We start from the raw sequence: 22,146 nt of genomic DNA on the forward strand, positions 1-22,146 counted from the left end.
GGATTATGTTGGCCTTAACTCCTTTCGCTTTACGCATACAAGAACCATCCTCCATCTTGTATGCGTTGAGTTTCAGGCGAAGACCCACGTATTCCGTAATGATCTTGCTAGCAGCTTCATATTTCATCACCCCTGTTACACCCTTGTTGACTAAGGGGAATCGTTGATCATTACCTGGCACATAATTTGACGTGTCGAAATGTGAAGCTAAGTCGGGTCGAATGGAATCATAAACGTTATCACACTGAACGTGGTAAATTAACGAATCAGTGTCCGAGTACAAGAGATGCAGAGACTGTGGAGGGAATTTTTTTTGCATGTAGTTATAATGAAAGTCGTATAAATCAATTTTGACAAATCTAAAATGGCGACACCCGTGTACAAAGGTTTATCGAAGGTTATCGAACCTTTCTGCAACTATATGAGAACTAGATTTTCATCGACGATTTGCCGAGCCTTGAATGTCGGACGACCAATCAGCTCGGCTGCCCCATAAATACTTTCGTAACACGAAGCGATGCGAATGTCTCTGTGTTTTCTAGAATCTTCTAAACTTTTACCGTACACAGCATTCGATAGTAACTTAAAAAACTATTTTTCGAAGGGATTCGCAGCCTGGGCACGACGCTCAGCATTAAAGGTTATCAAGGTGTCTAGTGACCGGGAAAACCGGGAAAGCCGGGAATTGTACGGAAATTATAACTGCCAGGAAAAATCCGGGAATTGTAACAGGAATTTTTCATAAATCCGGGGATAAAAACAAAGTTTTATTAAAACGTGTTATGCTGCATTTCATTTCTGGATCATCATCGCTGACCAACAAATACCGTTAAAAACTATCAATAAGTTTTAAGTGGGACGCGAGTCTTCACAGGTCCATGCGGCGCCCGGAGACAGCGCGATAGACTTGGCAACACTGCTTGTGTGACTCACCCACGCGAGCGCACGCACACACACCAGTTCACAATCTCTCGTTCAGACGTCTGGCGCCGTCTAACAGCATTCTGCCGCCGTTTTCCGCTATCCAGTGTTTGTGTTTCGTTGCAATGCGTGTATGTGGATTATTAAGTATTTACAGTAAAACGTAAGTACTGCTTTAATTTTCCAAAGTGGAATATTTGCATTCAGAGGTGGCGGAATTTGTTGCTAATAATTAGAGACCTGAAAAAATCGCGATCGCGATAAACTCGAAAAATAACGCGAGTTGTAATATTTTGAAGTTAAAAGCGATTTCATAATTTTTTCAGACTTTTTCACAAATTTCTACGAATTTTGCATGAATTTGTGCATTTTCACGTCTTTCCCATCTCAGAATACAACACCAAAACCACCCGATATCGTCACGTACCAAGCTTAGCTGAAAAACTACACGTTGTGCATCGAAACAGCGTTACGTATGCCTATTTTAACCGCTGCTGATTTTCATAACCTCCTTTAAAATGTCCGGGAAGGTTGCTGTCTTTTGATAAGTAAATTCAAACATATTCTGTTTGAATTTTTATACTCTTAAGTTTTAAATTTAAAAGGTAAACCAATTACAAAACAGAATCTCTGTAAAATCTTATTTAAACATTTGGTTTCGGTTCAGTTTTTTTTAATTATATGCAGTCAAATAAAATTGCAAATAAAAGTAAAATAACCTCGCTTTTTGTTGCAAATTTTGCGAAAAATAACACCGCTTTTAAGAAAAAATAACCACTCTTTTTTCAGGTCTCTATATAATAATGTATGCATTGACAAAACACATTTCTTTGCGTTGTTTGGCGTTCAGTTTCCTTGCAAAGGTCGTATCCCTATGCCTAAGCAAAATTAAATACTTTTCCAACAAATAAGTTACCTTATTTACCCGTGTAAACGCCCCATTCTAAACTTAAAATATTTTAGAGAGAAAATTTTTAATGTTCTTTTGTTTACTCTGGAAGGCACAGTACTCCATCAAACTGCGTGCGCACATACATTTCACTAGTCAGTAATTTTGTGAACATAATTCTTTTATTGATAGCCTCATTGATAAACGTAATAAATTGAAATAGTGATAATAGGCGGGAGAAAATAGCTATCACGTGCGTGCGCTTGTCCCGTTCCTGGGTAAACATACTGTATTTCTTTTGTACAAATTGTAAACACAACTTTGCAATTTTCGTGCCTTGTAGCTTCCAGAAATTATATAAAATTTACTATCTTGCAATATTATGTGGTTTGTTGAAACATTTTTTTGTCCGTCACCCGATGTCTGGGACATCGAGGTCTGAGATATATAGGGTTTACTGTATACCTGACAATACCTGCTACAGATATTAACATTTTGGCCAAAAAGAATAAAGATTACACTACATATTTGTTAGAGACATAGTATGAAGCATTCACACGAGTAAATATGGTAATGAAAAATTGAAGTTACCTAATAGTAATTTTATAATTTTTAGGGACTTGAAATGGCTCGTCGGGTGAGAGGGAAAATTTCGTTTCAAACGGATTGGAAAGTAGAATTCCCTTGGGTTGAAGACATCAAGGATGATCGTCACTCTGCTAGGTGTGCAGTCTGTGGGACTACTTTTTCCATTACTTCCATGGGAAGAACAGCTCTTACAAGCCATGCCAGTGGAAACAAGCATAAGAAAAATGTGAGTAGTGTAGATAAGACAGCGCCAATTCAAATTTGGGCTACTACATCTGCCCCTGAAACATCTAAAGCATCTGAACCTTCACCTTTACCATCTTCATCTGTAATTCAACCTTCGTCAGCTGCTGTTATTCCTGGTGCGAGTATGAATCTACCTGCTGAAGATTCGTTAATCCCGAAATCTGCTTCTACAACCCGCTGTTTGGATAATTTTCTTCTTAAAGACGATGTGACTCATGCCGAAGCTTTGTGGTGTCTTGAAACGGTGATGAATCATAACTCCTTACGCAGCGCTGCTAGTAGCGTAAACATGTTCAAGCGAATGTTTCCCAACGATCGTGTTGCAAACAATATGAAACTTCAAAAAGATAAAATTTCATATGTCATAGTTTATGGACTTGCTCCTTATTTTTATGATAAGTTGAAAAGTGTTTTGAAAGAGTGTGAACATTTCGTGTTGGGTTTTGATGAGAGTGTGAACAAAATTGCACAGAAACAACAGATGGACTTGTCTGTCAGAATTTGGGACTCAAATGTAAATAAAGTTATGTGTAGGTATGTAACATCCATCTTTTTGAATCACGCTACAGCTGAAGATCTCTTACAAGCCATGAAAACTGGCTTGGAAGGATTTGACATGATGAAGATTATCCAATTATCAATGGATGGTCCTAACGTAAATTTCAAAGTACTTAGGCTTTTACAGCAAGACAGCAGATCTGACCCAGAATCCCCACAGTTACTAGATATTGGTTCTTGTGGTTTACACACAGTGCACAATGCCTTTAAGACAGGCATCAAGAAATCTGGTTGGGAGATAATTGAGTTTCTTAGAGCCCTTTACAATTTGTTTAAAGAGGCTCCAAGTCGACGAGGAGACTATACAGAGGCTTCAAACTCACACGTGTTTCCTTTGAGGGTTTGCTCAATTCGTTGGATTGAAAATGGCAAAGTAGCGAGGAGAGCAATGGAAATATTGCCACTTGTTGAAAAATATGTCAACATAGTCAAAACCACAGCAAAGGAACCATCTTGTAATAGCTTTTCTGTTGTATGTAAAGCCCTGCAAGACAAACTCCTGCAAGCGAAAATAGCTTTCTTTGAGGCACTGGCAAGTGACGTTGAACCATTTTTGGTAGAATTCCAGTCTGATTCTCCAATGGCACCATTTCTTTTCGATAGTTTGACATTTATTGTAATGACTGCTATGAAAAGAATTGTGAAAACCGAGATTATTGAGAAAACTCCTCTTCACAAAATTGATGTTTTCAAACAGAATGCAGATAAGACTTTTGTAAATCTCAAGGATGTGAAACATGTTGAGCTTGGTTACAGTACCCGTGCAGCACTAAGGAAGTGTAAGAATGCCTCTGAGAAAGATATTTTAATTTTCAGAAAAGAGTGTCGGAATGTCCTGCAATTTTTTGTGAGTAACCTGTTGCTGAAGTCTCCTCTGAAGTATTCTCTTACCAAGGCTCTTACTTTTTTGAACCCTTATCATATTTCTTCCAAAGATAGTTGTGTAAAACAACTTACTACTGCTCTTGACCACCTCCTTACGGCCAATCTTCTGCCAGCTAGCACTGTTGAAAGGGCTGATAGAGAGTACAGGTTTCTTTGCTCGCAATCAAATGTCATTGAAGAAATGAAAACCTACTCTAAGTCTGAAACTCGCTTGGATACCTTCTGGGTGCAGCTTATAGAAGGAAAGAAGGAATATGAGAACCTCTTTAAAGTAGTCAAACTACTTTTAATTTTGTCTCACGGCAGTGCTAACATCGAACGAGGATTTTCAGTGAACAAAGAAATTTTAGTCGAAAATCTGAAAGAACCATCACTCATAGCCCAGCGTCGTATTTTTGATTTTGTTAGTAATGAGCCGGGTGGACTGATGAAGCTAGACATTCCTAAAGCCATGATTCATGCAGTGAGGAATGCTTATTCCATGTACAGTGAGGCACTTGCAGAGCAGCAGTGTGCAAATAAGAAAATTTTCAAGCTAGCGGAAGAAAGAAAACGTGCAGCTACTGAGATCAAACAGCTTGAGGCGAAGAAACTCATGTTGCTTGAGGATGTACAGCGTGCAGTATCTGCCATCGATGAGAAGGTGAAAGATCTTAAAAAATAGTATAGGGCTGTGTATTGCATGACACTATACAGTTAAACTTCTCACAGTTTTGTACTAGTGTGACTATGGACCAAACAAGCTGCAAGACAATTACTATCGAACCAGGACAAATGAAAAATTCCAATGTTTTAATAATGAATTTGAAGTTCCAACATTTCCAGTGAGAAGGTTGGCCTGCATATGTCTTTGATGTTTATAGCATCTTTAGATGATCATTTTGTTAAAATGCTTTTTCTCATTACATACAGTAGTAATTTAGTAATTTATTGCATTTGTTCAATTTTGCATGTACTATCATGATTTTGGGGTAAAATTTTATCGCGTATGATTTACATGTATTCTTTTCATTTTTGACATGTACAGGAATGTACAGGAATTGTACAGGAATTTTTTATGATCATTTCCCTAGACACCCTGGTTATGTAATCTTTCATCCAGGCCGCCTGTTCAAACCGCAGCACGCAGTGAACCTGGCCGATGACCGCCCCATACCGAACGTAGTGCCGCAGTGTTTTAACATGGACAACATAATTATTACGTGGCGCGAGAGTTAACAATAATTTACTCATTCGCCCGTTTGGCGGTACGCCATTCACAGGGGCCAGAGGCAGATCTGATAGGCGGTCGTGACAATCATCGGGAAAGGTCAAATCCACTTCCGCAAAATATGACGTATCGCCATCTATGTCAATGGCGTTGAAATCCCAACTCGCATACTCATCCCTGGGAACCCACTCAAATTTGCCCACAGGAAGTTTATCTAACATTGTGTGAGCATACAAAGCGTTTACATCGAAATAGCAGATGTACGAAGACGGAAGGCTCGGGTCGTGAGTGGACATGTGAACATTATTGGCTTTCGCGTGACGTCGACTTACATTTGTTATACCTCCACGAACGGCTGACTCTAGGAAGAGGTATATATCCGGGTCGGTTATCAGCTCAAGACGCGCACCGGTTTTAAATAAAAGTGCATCCCATGCGAGCGAGGGAGCGGTAATGTAATGGGCAGAATCTAATGAATAATATTGTAAGCAAACGAAACGAAACAACTCGAATATGTCGGCCAGCAAACAAGTATCCACCTTAAGATAACTAAGTGCGTACTCTTTCAATGTGGCACAATGGAAGACGTCCCAAGCATTTTGAGCGTGAGTATAGTCCAGATCACTCACGTCCGTGCCACTCATTACGTTATGGAACGCTTCCTTAGGGGGTAGCGAGGCAGTCTGCAATTGTTCACTAGATTTAACAAAATCATAGGGAAACACACCTTTACGAGTAGCTAACTGAAACTGTGCGTCATCTGGAAACATTGAACGGGTGACTTTCAATTTATCTGGCGTGAGATTGCCAGCGAGAGTTTCCAGAGATGAATTTAAAAAGTTAAGTGAATCTATGAATCTAAGATGCACAGTGCGCATCCCTCCTTGCGCATTATCTGAAATGGGTATGTATTTTGTAATGCACTTGTAGCTCTCCATTGTAACTCCAAGGACTTTGACACTGCCGGGATTCTCCACAACGAAGGAACCGTCCGGCTGTGCAATCCGCCGCGAAACTAAATGTTGCATTAAAAAGTGGGCATCGTAATTTTGCAAATTATGAAAAACCGCGACGAGTTGATTCTTTTGCAACCTGAAAGCCAGGTTGCATTTAGAATGGGCATAACCACGTATTTCACCAGTCAAATGGCAGTGATCGAGCACCGTCTGCCCAGCCAATACCTTCTGACAGATATGGCAATGTGTTTTACTCGCAAGCCTTGCAGAGACGGCCGGGGTCGGTGTCTTAATAGTAATGATCTTTGAATAAATATCGCAAACCCACTGTGTCATTGAAACTAATTTTGCGATCATTTCAGCAATACAATTATCACCCTCGAATTGCACATACTTGGTCAAAGAGCTATCGTACCCACATACTAACAAAATGCTACATGCATAAGGCACGTGTTCGTTTACCCGTGTAGTGCTAGAAGACTCGTCACCGGGCAAACAGGTGGAGAAAGGCTTCAGGTAACACTCATTGTCACAGTACGCAATAAAGCCTAGGCGGTCCTGTTTTGCAAAGTTTGTAAATTGCAAATACTTGTTCTCTTCTGTAGGGAAACAGGTCCGCACTGCTTGATGCTGGCTGCAGAGAACATTGTGTGAATTTAATCTGTCTTCGCTTGTAAAATACTGAAGACAGCGCTCGCAAATCCATTTCTTATGTTGCGTCTTGGACAATTGTGAATGCAATAATCTGGACATTGATTTTATGTAAACAAAATGTAGGTGCTCTGTCGCGCCACTCGAACGAATCGCCAATATATTTACATGTCTCTCTCTTCGCTCAGAGGATACGCGAAGAGGCTGGATCGAGGATTCAGATTTGCCACTAAAACATTCGTCAACGATATTCCCCTTAGAATCTACGCAAGCGTAAACATTAATGGAAATATCATTGTTCCTCTCAAATGTTTTAATCTGATGCAGAGTGGAGGGAAACGTCAAGCCATTCGTATTAAAATACACGAGTGGATTTGGATACGAAGTGGCTCGAGTAACATTGCCTTCCACCATCGACACACCTGCCATGACAGCATACAGGAAACAGTGCTGCTCGGGACACTCAATGTTAACACAAGCTTTCCTATTGAACAAAAACGCCAGCAATTTTGTGTGCGCTGCGCCAACCGTGAAAACTCTATAGCTTGAAACATGTACATCCATGTTAATCAATCTTTTTAGAGCCCAGCCACTGCCACGTGCACCGAAATCACTAACGTGTTTATTGATTTCCGGAATGAATGTTGAATCGTAGATTTCCCCTACCTCATCAGAGTGCAGTATCTCGGTTGAGTGAGTTGTGAAATGAAAAGTTTCACTCTCGTTTCCCTCCGCAGATTCCTTAACAAATGAAGCCGAGAGTGAAACGTAAACTTTAAAGGGGCGAATTAATTCGTTAGTTAAGTCCAGAATGGGAACCCTACATCTCTGTAGAAACCGGTCCAAGTCCGGATCGACATTTTCAATATCATTTCCAATTCTAAAGTCCACTATCTTGTTAGCAAATGCAGTGTTCAAGGTAACACCCTCCAGGCGAGGCAAGACGTCGGGCCCCTGCGCCAACTCCACCCCTGACCCCCGCCCACCATCGCGAGAGGCAGAGATAGAAGGCCCAGCTTCATTAAGACGGAGTCGCTTTGCCTCGGGGGAAGAAGAACGGGAAGACATATTAAGAGAAAAGAGATAGAAAATAAAGAAAGAGAGGGAAATTACGTTCAACAGTGAGCACAAAGCTAAAACAAAAAGAAAAGAATAAAATTTAGTAGACGTATTTATGGAGTATGGGTTTGACATAATATTTTTAAATTAATTTTTTTTCTTCAGAAAACTATGTTAGATTGTACACGAAATCTCCCATCCGTTTGCAAGATATGAAAAAAAAAATTTTTTTAGAGAATATCTCTAGATGGAAATATTTTCTAAAAAAAAATAAAAAAAAAAAAATTACGTATTAATGAATAGGAAACGATAATAAATTATAGATGGTAAATGTGAAAACAATGTGTGGTAGTAAAAGGTGAAGAAAGTCTAAGTTTAATATTATTTTCATGTAAAATGAAAAAAAGAATATTTCCATTCAAAATGATAACAATAACATCCTAACATTTCAAACAGCTTAGTAAATACATTTACAGTAAATTGTATCTATCTATCTTACCTTTGCTGGAAAAAACAGGAGGCGCATCTCTGCTCGTCGAGGTAGCAGCAGTGCGACAGCAGCAGTGCGGCGACTGATCAGAGACTGTGTTCCCTCACAGTCTGTGTCATTTATATATGAAACTAATCTTCAAAATGGCTGCCAGCGTATTTTTTTTACTCTGGGAGCCCCTCACGCCGCAGCGCGTTGCGTCTGTATATTTTTTTTACAACTTAACACCCCTCCCTCCAGACGGATCTCACCCCAGTAACACAATGAACAGGCTAGTATTCAAATAATCTAACAAGTAATAACATTTACAGTTTTTATTCAAAAGTCACTCTTCAAACCACTCCTCATACAATAAATAAATTATACACATAAAAAATTACATGAAGAGGTTTTATTCACAAAAGGACGTATTAAATTAAAAAAATATTATGACTCTTTAATCAGAGTCCAAAATTACATATTTACTTTTCATATTAGACCACACTTATGTGAGTTTTAAATTACAACAATAAAATTACATTAAAACATTTTTTTTCACAAAACGACGTATTAAATTTAAAAATAAATTATGACTCTTTAATCAGAGTCCAAACATACGTAGATTACTGTTCATATTAGACCACACTTATGTGTGTTTTAAATTACAACAATAAAATTACATTAAAACGTTTTTTTTTTCACAAAACGACGTATTAAATTCAAAAAATAAATTATGACTCTTTAATCGGAGTCCAAACATACGTATATTACTGTTCATATTAGACCACACTTATGTGTGTTTTAAATTACAACAAAAAATTTATATGAAGAGGTTTTTTCCACAAAAACCACGTATTAAATTAATAAAGCACAAGTCATAAAACTTACAGTTTGTTATACATTTCTATGAGTACAGTACGTAGGGCTATTTTGGCATTGCTTAGGTCTCTTTCGTGCTGGTTCTGCTGAACGTTGTGATCACCATCTTGACTGACGGGTCCCAGATGGCTGAGGTCTCGGGTTCGAGTCTTGCGCGGTGCATACGTTGCGGGCACTCTCCGCTGACATTTCTTGCGCGCTGGTTTCGCAGGCTCGATGATAGCTGATGCACAGTCGGGTGAATGCAGTTCTGGCATTTGCAAGGCGTGATTGTAGACTTCGTCTGCGGTCTAATAGCGCGTGTTATAAAAGGAATGATGCGTCATCCAAATGTTATAAAAACACCGATCATGAAAAGTTCGGGCTCATTAAGGATCTTTGTCCTGTCATTACTTCCCATGAAGGCAGTGGTTTAGTTGAAAAACTAGATTTAAATCATCGAAAGGAATATGTTTACTGGAACTCTGTAAATGAATTATGTGATCGGCTTAGATTATTACTTGCATCGCAACAATCCGGGAACACGAGCCATTCAAATGAAGTGTTGGCCATACTAGAAGAACTCATTGAATCTGGCTACATTAAAAAAAATTAAGTAAAAAAAAAAATGACTGCCAGACGCGGTATTGCGTTTGAACTTCACAAAAGCGCGCGCAAAGTCTTTCCTCGGAGACGTGTAATCACTAATGGTCTCGGCGATCTTTTACAGATCGATTTGGTGGAAATGCAACCTTATCACCGTGCGAATAAAGGATTCAGATATATATTGGTTGCGATTGATGTTTACTCCAAGCGGGCTTACGCGGTTCCGGTACTGAAAAAAACTGCGGAGCTTGTGGCTTTAGCTATGAAACGTATTCTAAAGGATTCTGGAGGTTTCACTCACGTGCACTCAGACCGCGGTACCGAATTTTATAACAGAAGATTTCAGACATTGATGAAAGAACACGGAATCAACCATTATTCAACCAACAGCGAGCTGAAGGCCTCGGTAGTTGAACGCTTCATTAGAAGTTTAAAATCGCTTTTGTTTACGGAAATGAGCGCTCAGGGAAACTATAAATGGCTACCGCTCTTACCAAAAGTTATGGAAATATACAACGGCAGATTTCATAGGACTATCGGTATGAGCCCCAACGAGGTGAAAGATAATTCTCTTCTTAAAACGGTTTACAATGTTGTGAAAAAAATAGATCACAGGCGACTTAAAGCTAGTGTCGGAGATCATGTACGTATCTCAAGAAATAAGGATTTATTTGCAAAAGGTTATTCCATAAATTGGTCCCACGAGATTTTTAAGGTGATAAAAATACGCAACAGTTACCCTAGAACATACTACTTGTCTGATCTAGATGGAAATGAAATCAAGGGCGGTTTTTATTCTCAAGAAATTCAAGTGACGAAGTATATAGACACTTATTTAATTAATAAAATCCAGAAGCGACTTCCTACACGTCTTCTAGTCAGCTGGAAGGGATTCCCAGAATCAGTAAAAACATGAATTTCTAGAAGCGATCTGAAAGACTGATGGAGTGAACCGACCTTAACAGACTCTAATCGCAACTGTCTGGAGACCCTTGCAAGGGTTGGGGTGAAGACTCCCCCACACACGTGTCGCAACGGGCGCATTCCCCCTATGCGGGCAGACAACTGGCAGTGTTTATTATTTAAAAAAAATGACAATGGGAGACGAAGGGTTCGAAGCCGTAACGGTTGCAGCCGCCACCCCTCTGCGAGCGGACAACTGGCAGTGTTTATTATTTAAAAAAAATGACAATGGGGGACGAAGGGTTCGAAGCCGTAACGGTTGCCGCCGCCACCCCTCTGCGAGCGGCTTCCCTATGCGGGCGCCAGTGTCTGAGTCATTATTTAAAAATAAAAAAATGACAATGAGGGGACGAAGGAAAGGGCAAGGGAGTACGCGCCATCGTCGTCTGCGCGGCTCCAACCCCTTGGGAAAAAATATTTTAATTTTTTTAAAAAATATATATATATAATGCCTATAAATGCACAATAGTTTTTTTCATTTAAATGACAAGTGACGTAATAAGCATACTTTTTTTTTTTTAAATAAAATTTGGTGATATATATATTATAAATAATATTTTTTTTTTAAAGTAATTAATACTATTGTATATATTTCATTTGCACAATACACACACTACGAGAGAACATTATGTCTTTAACACAACAAATGTGTTTGAATTCGCTGAAATACGTAAAGTATAATTTTTTTTATCATCACGCTATAAGCATAAGTAATGCCTATAGCTTTTTTTATTTATTATTATTATAGACAGACATGCTACACACCAAATTAAGCATACTATGACTATACTGGTCTAGTACTATAAGAAAACATGACTACACTTCAGTGTGTGTGTTTTTCAAAATTTGGCATCTATGTACTACTACTACTACTATAGTCATAGAGTAGTGGCTGATGAAATAATACTTTTTTTTATATTCAAACTTGAGAAAAGAAAAAAACAATGACTTTAAATGGGGAAGAAAAAAAAAAGATGGCGGCCTGGTATGCTGTGCTACAAGATGGCGGCCTGGTATGCTGTACTACAAGATGGCGACTTTCAGCAATCGATTGTCATACATATAATATTATTTAATTTTTTTTTTCAAAGTTGGCTGTTCTGGTTACTTCCTAGCAGTCAAAATTATTTTTTTTCCAATGTTGAAATAAACGTGGCGGCCGGCCTGTTTTTTTTTTTAATTTTCCCGCTTAGCACTATAAAAAAATAAAACATGGCGGCCGACTAGCAGCCGACACTATACATTTTTTTTTATTAAATTTCCCGCTGTTTAAATTTGCCGACTAGCACTATAAAAAAAATAAAAATGGCGGCCGCATAGCAGCCGATGCGCCTCGTTTGAATTTCCCGCTTAGCACTATAAAAAAAATGAAACATGGCGGCCACCCGTTTTTAAATTTCCCGCCGTTTAAATTTGCCGACTAGCACTATAAAAAAAATAAACATGGCGGCCACATAGCAGCCGATGCGCCTCGTTTATATTTACCGCTTACCACTATAAAAAATTAAACATGGCGGCTGCCCGTTTTTACATTTCACGCTTAGCACTATAAAAAATATACCTTCTCTTTAAAAAAATATTTTATAAGCATATATACAACATCTGAAATTATTTTCTCCAACATAGTCTCGTGGTCCTGTGGTTAGCGTGACGGACTAACGATCCAGAAACGAAGGTTCGAATCCAACCGTCGCTTGCCCTCACATTTTTATACTTGTAAAAATAATTCCGGCGGGCGACACTAGCGCTACCTGCCTTCCTCATTTACAAACATAAACACACACCCTCACCATCCACCTCCCCCCCCTCCGCAACGAACACGCCCGAAGTTACCCGACGAGATATATCGATCCTACCGAAGTTGGCTCACAATCGATTAGTCAATCCCAATCTTGCGCCGGGAGCCTGTGGCGCCATACACTATTTTCACCTACTACACCCCACCCCCCCCTTCCACGTGATGTCAACAACCCCCTGCGGACCCCTCCACGTGGCGCCCGGCAACGCCCACCCGACCACGTGGTGCCCCGACCACGTGGTCCACCCCCCCCCACGTGCACTGACACACCTGTCCCTTTGTTTATAGTGTCCCAGAACCGGCGTGCTTCCCCTACTGCACTGAATTGTATGAAACATTTAAGTCAGAGAGACTTCTTGATGGGGTAGTTAGTCTCTGGGCCCCTATAAAAAGAAACAAATTGAATATATGTTCAAGCAACAACAAAAGTACAAAAGTTAAGATTTCAGGATCCATCATAGAGTTGAGTGCAGACCGTAGTCTATTTGCACGACTTCTGATTGTCACAAGATCTCAACGAGAACTTGATCTACACACAACCTTAGGGAAGTATGAGATGTCCATTGTGCCCCGATCTATGTTTGTACTCGATGGAACAATGTATCAGTGTGCAACTAAAAGTAAGTTTATTCATATCTTGAAGTCTATTGTGGAACCAACCGCAAACACCACCTTACAAAATGTTCAAGTTAATCAACCAAACAGTTGGGTAGCAATCGTGGATGGAATGGGAGAATTGCAAGCTCTCAACAAAACAACAGCAGTAAAAACTTGTTCAGATCTTGCTGACGTGTTCATCAAAAAGATCCAAAATAAATAGTGGCAATATGACAAACTTCATGTTGTTATTTATGTATATTTAGAGGAATCAATCAAAAATCCTACTAGAGTCAAAAGGCTCCGTGGGGGTACAGCAGCACAGTACAAAATATGTGACACCACTGACATTTCGAAGATAGATATGAAGAAACTTTTGTCACACATTCGAACCAAAGACGAATTAACTAACTACTTTGCACACAAGATATTCAGTCATGCAATGAAGTGTGCAATGAAATGTGTTGTTTCATGGCGTTCGGACGTTTCTGCAACGCACTGCTCCCTGGATTGCTTGAAGAGTAGTCATGAAGAAGCTGACACTAAAATATTACTACATGCTATCAACGCCAAAGACAGAGGAGCAACTACATTGCTGGTATTTGCTCAAGACACAGACATTTTAGTGCTCCTAGTTAGACGGTATTTAAGACTTCCAGAAGCAACATTCTTTGTTCCAATATCAGGGGAACTAATATCAGTGCAAAAAATTAATTTTTCACTGGGAGCTCTTAAAGCATCTGCATTGCCTGGGTTCCACGCTTTATCAGGTTGTGACTCAACTGAGATTCTGTTTGGGAAGGGCAAGCTATCCTACTGGAAATCATTTATTTCAGCTAGAGAAGAACTTCTTGCCTTACAAAATCTTGGCACCAGTGATTCAGTTTCTGACAATGTCATCCATCAACTTGAAGCATTCATTTGCAGAGTTTATCAACCAAGTACTACAATAACATCACTTGAAGAATTACGATGGTCGATGTTTACGAACAAACAATCCCTTGGAGAAAAGTTACCACCCACTAGGGGCTCTCTTATACCTGCACTTAAGAGAGCTAACTTTCAAGCCCTTATATGGTCACAAGATGATGAAGCGTATCCAGTCATCCCAAATCCTGTTGGACATGGATGGAGTATAGAAGCAGGAGTACTCGCCCCACTCATGTGTGAGGAAACGTGTGCTCCAGAAACCCTTCTAGAATTGATGAAGTGTTCATGTGTGAAGAAAAGATGTTCGCCACCTTGTAAATGTTTAGCAAACAATATGCCTTGCACAGAAATGTGTCTTTGCAATGGTGACGAAGCAATTTGCGATAACCTGTATCCTCCTGATTACATCGATGGAGATAGTGATACAACTGACGATACTGATTTGTGATTTGTTTTTTTGTAAAACATATATTTTATCTTTCTGTCATTTGTAAAAAAATTTATTCTCTATTGTTTCTAAGCTTTATATATAATAAAACATACCTAATTATTATTTAAATATTTTTTCAATGTAACACACTTGAACCACATAAAGTTTTATTGCACATAGCTAACTGTATTATGGCTTGTCCATATATTTATGGATGAAAACCCAAGTAGCTTATCAACTATTTACTTTTGCAATACATGGTAAGATCATTTTCGTTAGCGCATAACAATGCCTTGCTAATGATACACAGAATATTAAAATCTGTTGAATAGCAACCGAGATAAGGCTCTTCGTTTATATTATAATTACGGCCATCTTGTATAAGTCACCACGGTTACACGCAACACTTGTGAGGGTGTCACCATGGATATTTTTAAAGCTACGTATATTAATAACGACACGAAACCTTCAATTTATTCCCTTCATTTAGTTTGCCACGAGGTACCACTTTTATACCCTATGCTCCTGGACTATATCACAATACAAACAAATTGTCAGTTTTTGTGAAAAAAAATTTTTGTATTCACCTTACAATCATAATTCTTTGTTACATTTCAAAATTTTGTTATGTGCAGCATCTTTCTACATACTAAATTAAAATAGCAAAATTCATTTATAACATAACAGGATCAATGTATACAGGATCATGCTGTCAGAATGAAATAATAAAATTGGATACGTTGTAATGAAATTGTACTGAATTTTATAATAGACTATTTAATTATTGTATTTTTTTTATAACACCAATTATATTCTTTTGTTTCTAAATTACAGCATTACTCTATGCTTGTATGACTTTACCGATTACCGATTCCATTACCGATTATGAGAGCAATAATCAGCAGATACCGATTCAGTTACTGATTATAATGAACAAAATTTTTTAAGTGTAATAATGCACACAAATGTTTTTATTCCCATGTGAATTTAATAACAAGATTAGGGAAAATTGAGAATACAGTTATAATAGCAGTATAAAAATATATAAAATACACAATTAAGTCATTGCAAAGTGTAAATTAAATCAACTTCTATTTATATTTATTGTAAACGATTTGAACTACAGTCTAATAATTGTAATTTACAATGGGTAAGTTTTTGTTGCAGAAAACTAGCATTATTATCGACTATCACATAAGGTTGCAACGAGAGATGACCGTTTAACAATGTAAACATGTTGCTTTATTTTGTTCACTTGGTAAAAACCTACTTAATTACACCGGGACGTAGATAATCTGCAAAGTAATCGTTAAGATAATTGCCGATTACGATTAATCGGAAAGTACCCATAATCGTAGATTACGATTCCTCGGAATCCGCATCGGTGCACCACTAGTTAAAATCACTTTTTTGTTTACTGAGGCAAATTACTGTTTTGCAAATTTAATTTATTTTCTTTTGGATTTTCATATTATTTAAGTATCTACCAGTAACTAGTTTTGGATTCAATTAATTAATTAGTTGTAATTTACTTAAAAGTTAAGGATTTTTCTTGAAATTTTTTCTTTTGAATATTGTATTAACTTAATTTGAATGTTTTAGGAAATACAACGAAATTAATTTGGCCCTAATTTCTGTTTAGTGATTATTTTGCCAGAACAGTAATTTCTTATCAGTATTATTTTACCTGACTGGAATTTCATTTATTGATATTTACACTTACACAAAAATACACCAGATGTATTAAAGTGAGGATAACGGAAGAGTTAAACACAACTTGGATAATTTAAACCAGTAGTTTAAATTTCAGTTCTCATCACAATGTGGGATACCAAATATAGAATATATATAATTTCAACGTGATATGGAGCTTTCACCATATTACAGTACATAATTTAGGGTATTCTCTGTTTTTAGAGTTTGTCAGAATTTGTAAGTTTATTGTGGCTAGTGGTATGGTATGATATATATTGCTGCATGTTTTATAAACATGACCTATGTATTAAAAATTGATATACCTTCTAGCTGTTCTGATAGCTCTTTTTTATTATTTGCCCATATACATTGTTCACTAATATTGGCCATTTTGTCTGATGATACACAACTGTGGTATAGAAATGTTGGGAATGCGGTACTAATTTTTACCTTTTAATCCAGAAATCACTTTTTTTATTCAACAAAATATGCTCATAAAAAATCTTTAAATTATTTTGTTCGAGGTTTGATGGTCCATAACTACAACTTGGGTCTCTGCCCCTTATTTGTTTTTTAAACTATGAATTTTTAGAATATGTTAGTGATGCCGAAACACTTGTACTCCTCCCAACTTATGAGTCTTCTGTTTTTCCTGCACCTGAGTGGCCACAGGTCTCTCTTGTTTCGTTTTGGGCTGGGTTGTTCCTGGCTGTCATGGTATTTACACATGTCTTCAGGGACTTGGTTGGACCCTCTGGATCTCAAAATTCTTATAATAATATGACGACACATGGCTCTCTGACCCCTGTTGCGAGTGATTCCCTGTTGTGACAAGAGCGCCGGCCAGCCTAAAATTCAGGGAGTGAACGGATTCTCACCTTGTGGCTTACAACAGGGGGCCAGGACAACAGCGACCCCTCGAGCTGTCGGCCGCTCGAGACGCCACTTAGTTCTGTCTATGTCGTTCAGGCACTGGCTGCTAAACTGTGAACCTCACGAGTCGCAAGCGGCGAAGCGTGGAGCAGCGCTCAGACGCGTCCGTCGCGGATGACAGGCAAGCTACGACTGCCTCCCATTCACCGGCGCACGGCGAGCGGGAAGCAGGGGAGGGGGACACACAAGATGCGTAAAGGACAGTACGCGGTCCGGGTCAGATTACACTGTTATTCGTCACAACAGCCGCCACACTCGGGTGCGCTCACCGCTCAAAGCACTTTTTCACACTCATGCCCGGACCAGACGACTATGGGCAACAGCAGGCCTAGGGACCAGGATAGACACAACAGCTGTCGTCAAATAGCTCCTCGTGACTGCAGTTTGAATGTGTCACTTGCACCTCACTTCTTGGTCTGGACATGACTGTCTGTTTCAAACGTCTTGGTGGGCAATAATCCGTTGTGTAGCTGTATCACTGTATCACTGCAGACAACCTTGAGTAGCATGTTTATAATTGTTTGTCTAGGGCCGAGCTGTTAGCTACTACGATCCGTGCCATCTCAATGATTCAGCAATCATGAAACTATGTTGGCTATTCATTACAGGCGTCATCCTCTGAAGCTAAACACTGGCAGTTATAGTCCCTGTTACTGTTAGTGAAATATTGGCAAGTAGTTCTTTGCTAATCACTTCTCAATTCAGTGTGATGTGTGTCCTTGAATGTTGAAGCATTTTCAACTTATCTCTGACAGTGAAATAGGTAATTACCCAACACCATACATACCCTGATCTCACATGTACCTACCTTCCTCACGTCAATGAACCAAAAGTCCTGTGAGGGATGTTTTAGTCTTCTTAGCAAGCTTCAGTGGAGATAAGAATAATGGCATGAACTATATAGACGCAACTCTGGCTTATTTACTCTCCTGACCGGCCAAAAGGGGATGGTAGATGCAGCTGAAAAGTTTCTTCACACTGTGGGTTCTACAGTCTTTGTTTAAAGTAGGATGATATAATCTCACAGCACTGCCACAATATGTGTGTGTGTATGTGTCCACTACTCTGCTCCAGATTACAAGTAATTAGGAGTGAACACATGAAGATGGTTCAGTTCAACAAGTTGGATACAGTGGAAAGAGAGAAAAGAGAATATCAGTGGCAAAAACTTCGCCTGCACAAGCGACAAGTTGACAAAAAAGGTAACTATGATTGTTATGATTATACCTTTAATTTTTATAACTGATTTTACTTGTTTCTTCAATAAATTTTTCCTTATTCATTTTTTTGTGTAAAATATTAATTGAATTTGTTGGCATTTAGAAAATAAATTTTATTTTGCTGTTTAAAATTGTATAGGGCCTAGTCAGATAAAATATATTATCTTCGAAACATCACAACTGTTTTGCTAAAAAAAATAAGAATTAAATATCGCTACTATGAAAACATTGCTATGGAATTATTAATTCAAGAAACATTATTTATGTAAATTAAAGTAATGTAAATGTTATCATCTTTTTATACTATTATTTTACTGTCAGTATAGTACTGTTTTTTTTTTATTTGTATGGCAGTAATTAAAAATGTTTTCCAGTGTAATTGATTTTTTTTTCAATGGTTATAAAGTAAGGTACATAATATGTTTGATGTGGAAAGGATGACACACCTGCATATTTTGAAACCTTTTTTTTTTTAATAAAGTATGTTCTAGAATGTTTTTAAAAAATTCTTTATTCAATTCAAATAATATTTCTGTATTATGTAGCATTATTATTTATTATTATGAAGTAACTAATATCAGTTAAATAAATTTTTTTGCTGACTATTATGTTCAGTAAAAAAACTACATCCAGTAAGGTTAGAACATGTTGGTAGCATGTTTAGCATCTTGCTGACATAAAATTCCAGTATTATATTCCTCGGGTACTACCTGAGGTACATTGTCTGTGAGTTGAATAGCATTTGTCTAATGCCTTCCAAGCACTAAGTGAGGGATATTAGGAAGCACAAGTGTTAACTTAATTTTAACGTAACTGTTTTGACGATGAAGGTTTCATACTGTGTGTTTGTTCAGTCAACAGCACTGTTAGTGGAAGTCCGTGCCCCAAGTCAGTGCTGCTGCCAATCACAGTCGGTGTTCAAGGCGATAAAAAGTACTTCAACACTAGTGTAAGTTTTTTAATACTTTGGCCTGGGATTTAAATTGAATAACATACCGCTTAAAATTTAACATATTCCTGTGCCTTTTAAACATTAGAATTTAGGCTATTTAATTTTGAAAATTTAATGAACATATTCAAAATCATTCAATAATGTAAAATGAAAATTTTTTCGTGTCCTTAAGTCTTTGAAAGTCAATTAAAATAATAAAATGACCATAACATAAATTAATTGGATGATGATTAGCAATAGAGTCAAAATTGAACTGAGAGATGGTTAATCAATTGCAAACACCTTCATTATAAAATCTTTGTAATAGTAATCTTAAACTGATTGTTTCATCAGTGTTCTTAAAGCAATATTTCATCAGGGTGGCCACCTGACTGGGAAAACCGTAAGAAACTCGTGAATCTTTGAAAGCTATTATTTATTTGTCTAGCAATTGAAAAGATCTTAGTTGAAAACTACATGCAGTGTCTACATGCTGTCTCACACAGTTTTTGAGTACGGTTTACTGGCGAACCTCGGCAGTGGATTTCAGGAATGTGACGTATTAAAGATAATTCTTCAGGTTGCCGTCGATTAGTCGCTACATAAGTTCTTTTTTATTTTGACTTTTACATCTGAACCAGTGCTGGAGTAGTAGTAAACAGAAAACACGACCAAAATCTATTTCTTTGATTTGTCACTTGAAAGGCCGGAGACTATTGCAAAATAAAACCAATAAATGATTTTAAATGTGGAAGAAATTAAACTAGTAGATGGTGCCATAATTCTTTTATTTGTTAAGTGTCTTAATGAATAAGTTTTTTAAGGGCTACCATAAGAAGAGTTAGTTTTTATATACATTTGTGATTTTTAGTGACTAGTAAAAAAATATATTGAAATAGTAGGGAGTTAAGCTGTGTTACCTCCAGTCCAGGAGGACGGGAGGACAAGGGGTGAAATCTCAGAAAGAGGTTCTAAAGTTCGAGAAACAAAAGTGCTTTTATTAACAAAACTGGTAATAACAACATCACATCCTTCAGTACACACATTTTCATATATGGCACCCTTCTGATTTCTTATTTTGAAGATTACAGCAAGTGCTTACGATGTCTGTGAACAGAAAAATATAATTAACAATATCGGATCACAAATATATGTCACATACATTAAGTTAACGCCTTATTATAAGGCAAACAGCAAATTATATTAGCAGAAAAATATGAACATTAAATCAATTGGTTTTTGGGCACATTCTATTACATTAACTAACTGTGCTAACAGGAATTTAACATTGCCAAACAATTCAAATACGATTAGAGAATTAGAAAATATGAAAGAAAGTAATTAAGGAAAACTGACATGAAATCTCTTATAGTACAGTTTATATTATACGTAACTAGTTACATTCTCATTCGTCGTGGTCTGATTCTTTAAAGTTCAACTGTGTTTCTGGTGTAAGTATCAATGCATACCTTATGATACTTAAACTGTTCACGTTCTTACACACACGTTCTTACACTCAGCGAGTCGTTTTCAAAAGTCTCCTGGTTACTGACAGCGGTCATGACGCCCCACCAATATTGCGACGAACAGTCTTTATCATTACTCAACTCGTCAGCCGTTCAACGAAGTTGCTGCGTTTTGAAGTTCTATCAGGAGTGATCGTGTAGTCCGGGAACTTATAACAGTTCAGTCGAATGTTACGTAAAACTACGTTTGTTACGTTACGGTAAGTCTCAACGTATTGCAATTTGGTACACTTTACGTTATGCTGTATTCGACCTCTCCTCCGTCTCTTGCCACGCTGTCCCACTGCCGTTCTATTTTCATCACCAGTCAAACATTTACTTTACTTATCCCGTAACCTTTACGAGACAGTTCCCTTCATTCTACAGACGAGGCAAATTTCTATTTCCTCACTCTGCGAAAATTCTAGGTCCAAACAACTGCGACTTGAATTTATTCTAAGTCCCTCGTGGACTTGTAATATTTCTACTGGGTTGAAAAATCTTCAGAGTCCCTTACGGACTTAGATTCTGACGACGGCTCTTACCTTTTCTTCCTGAAGCGGTTGCCACGTCGTCGGGCAGCGTGACGGAGCAGACCGGTGGTGTAGATGGTAGTCACTGCAGGTTCATGCTGCTGGGCCAGTCGGAGACTGCCTGCCGAAGCGTTGGCTGGGCCGGTTTATATAGTCCGCCCGGGCCCGACCGAGGAACAGTCTGGATACCCACCGGCGGAAGTACGTCATCGTTGGTTGTTCCGGACGAAGCTCGCGAAACCGGGCGGAGTCGAAGCGGCCCGAGCGGCCCCGATGTATTGCCATCCGGCACGCAGAAATCGAACATTGCGCCCCCCTGTGCTGCGGGTGGTATCCATCAGATAGCCAGGGGCTTGTCTGGTAGTTGTATACTTACGCAGTGCGAAACTGTGTAACAGCTGGACTCCCAATCATCCGTTTCATCCGTCCGTTACCCGTCCGTCCGTCAATCACGTGACCAGCAGCCAATCAGATGGCCCGAAAAAATTCCATCCGACTGTCCGTCAAAAATTTTGCCAAGCTTTAGCTTTTGACGGACCAACGGATGGTCCACCGCCTTGTTAAGTCGATCGTCTTCAATACGACTTTCCGAAAACAGTGTTAGATTTTTTTAATTTACAATATATAGAAGGCTGTGTCGTATTGACTGATTATTATTGTCATAATAACGGTAAAGATTGCTTATGAGAATGAGCTTTTCGGAAGAAATGCTGAT

The 22,146-nt window shown here is 38.3% G+C and overlaps 2 protein-coding genes across 2 annotated transcripts in view; both read left to right on the forward strand.

The window, feature by feature from the left end:
* Nucleotides 1–22,146, forward strand: part of LOC134545313 (protein GPR107) — a 66,341-nt gene that overhangs the window by 12,496 nt on the left and 31,699 nt on the right. The window contains exons 4-5 of the mRNA XM_063388575.1: nt 18,317–18,444; nt 19,317–19,411. Of these exons, the coding sequence (XP_063244645.1) occupies nt 18,317–18,444; nt 19,317–19,411 (223 nt within the window). The remainder of the gene's footprint in view (nt 1–18,316; nt 18,445–19,316; nt 19,412–22,146) is intronic.
* LOC134545297 (uncharacterized) lies at nt 652–4,915 on the forward strand. Its single transcript, XM_063388574.1, has 2 exons — nt 652–1,084; nt 2,427–4,915. The coding sequence occupies exon 2, from the start codon at nt 2,436–2,438 to the stop codon at nt 4,749–4,751; it is 2,316 nt and encodes a 771-aa protein (XP_063244644.1). The 5' UTR covers nt 652–1,084; nt 2,427–2,435; the 3' UTR covers nt 4,752–4,915.

The sequence above is a fragment of the Bacillus rossius genome, chromosome 1 (assembly GCF_032445375.1).
Source record: "Bacillus rossius redtenbacheri isolate Brsri chromosome 1, Brsri_v3, whole genome shotgun sequence".
In the NCBI taxonomy this organism is placed as follows: Eukaryota; Metazoa; Arthropoda; class Insecta; order Phasmatodea; family Bacillidae; genus Bacillus; species Bacillus rossius.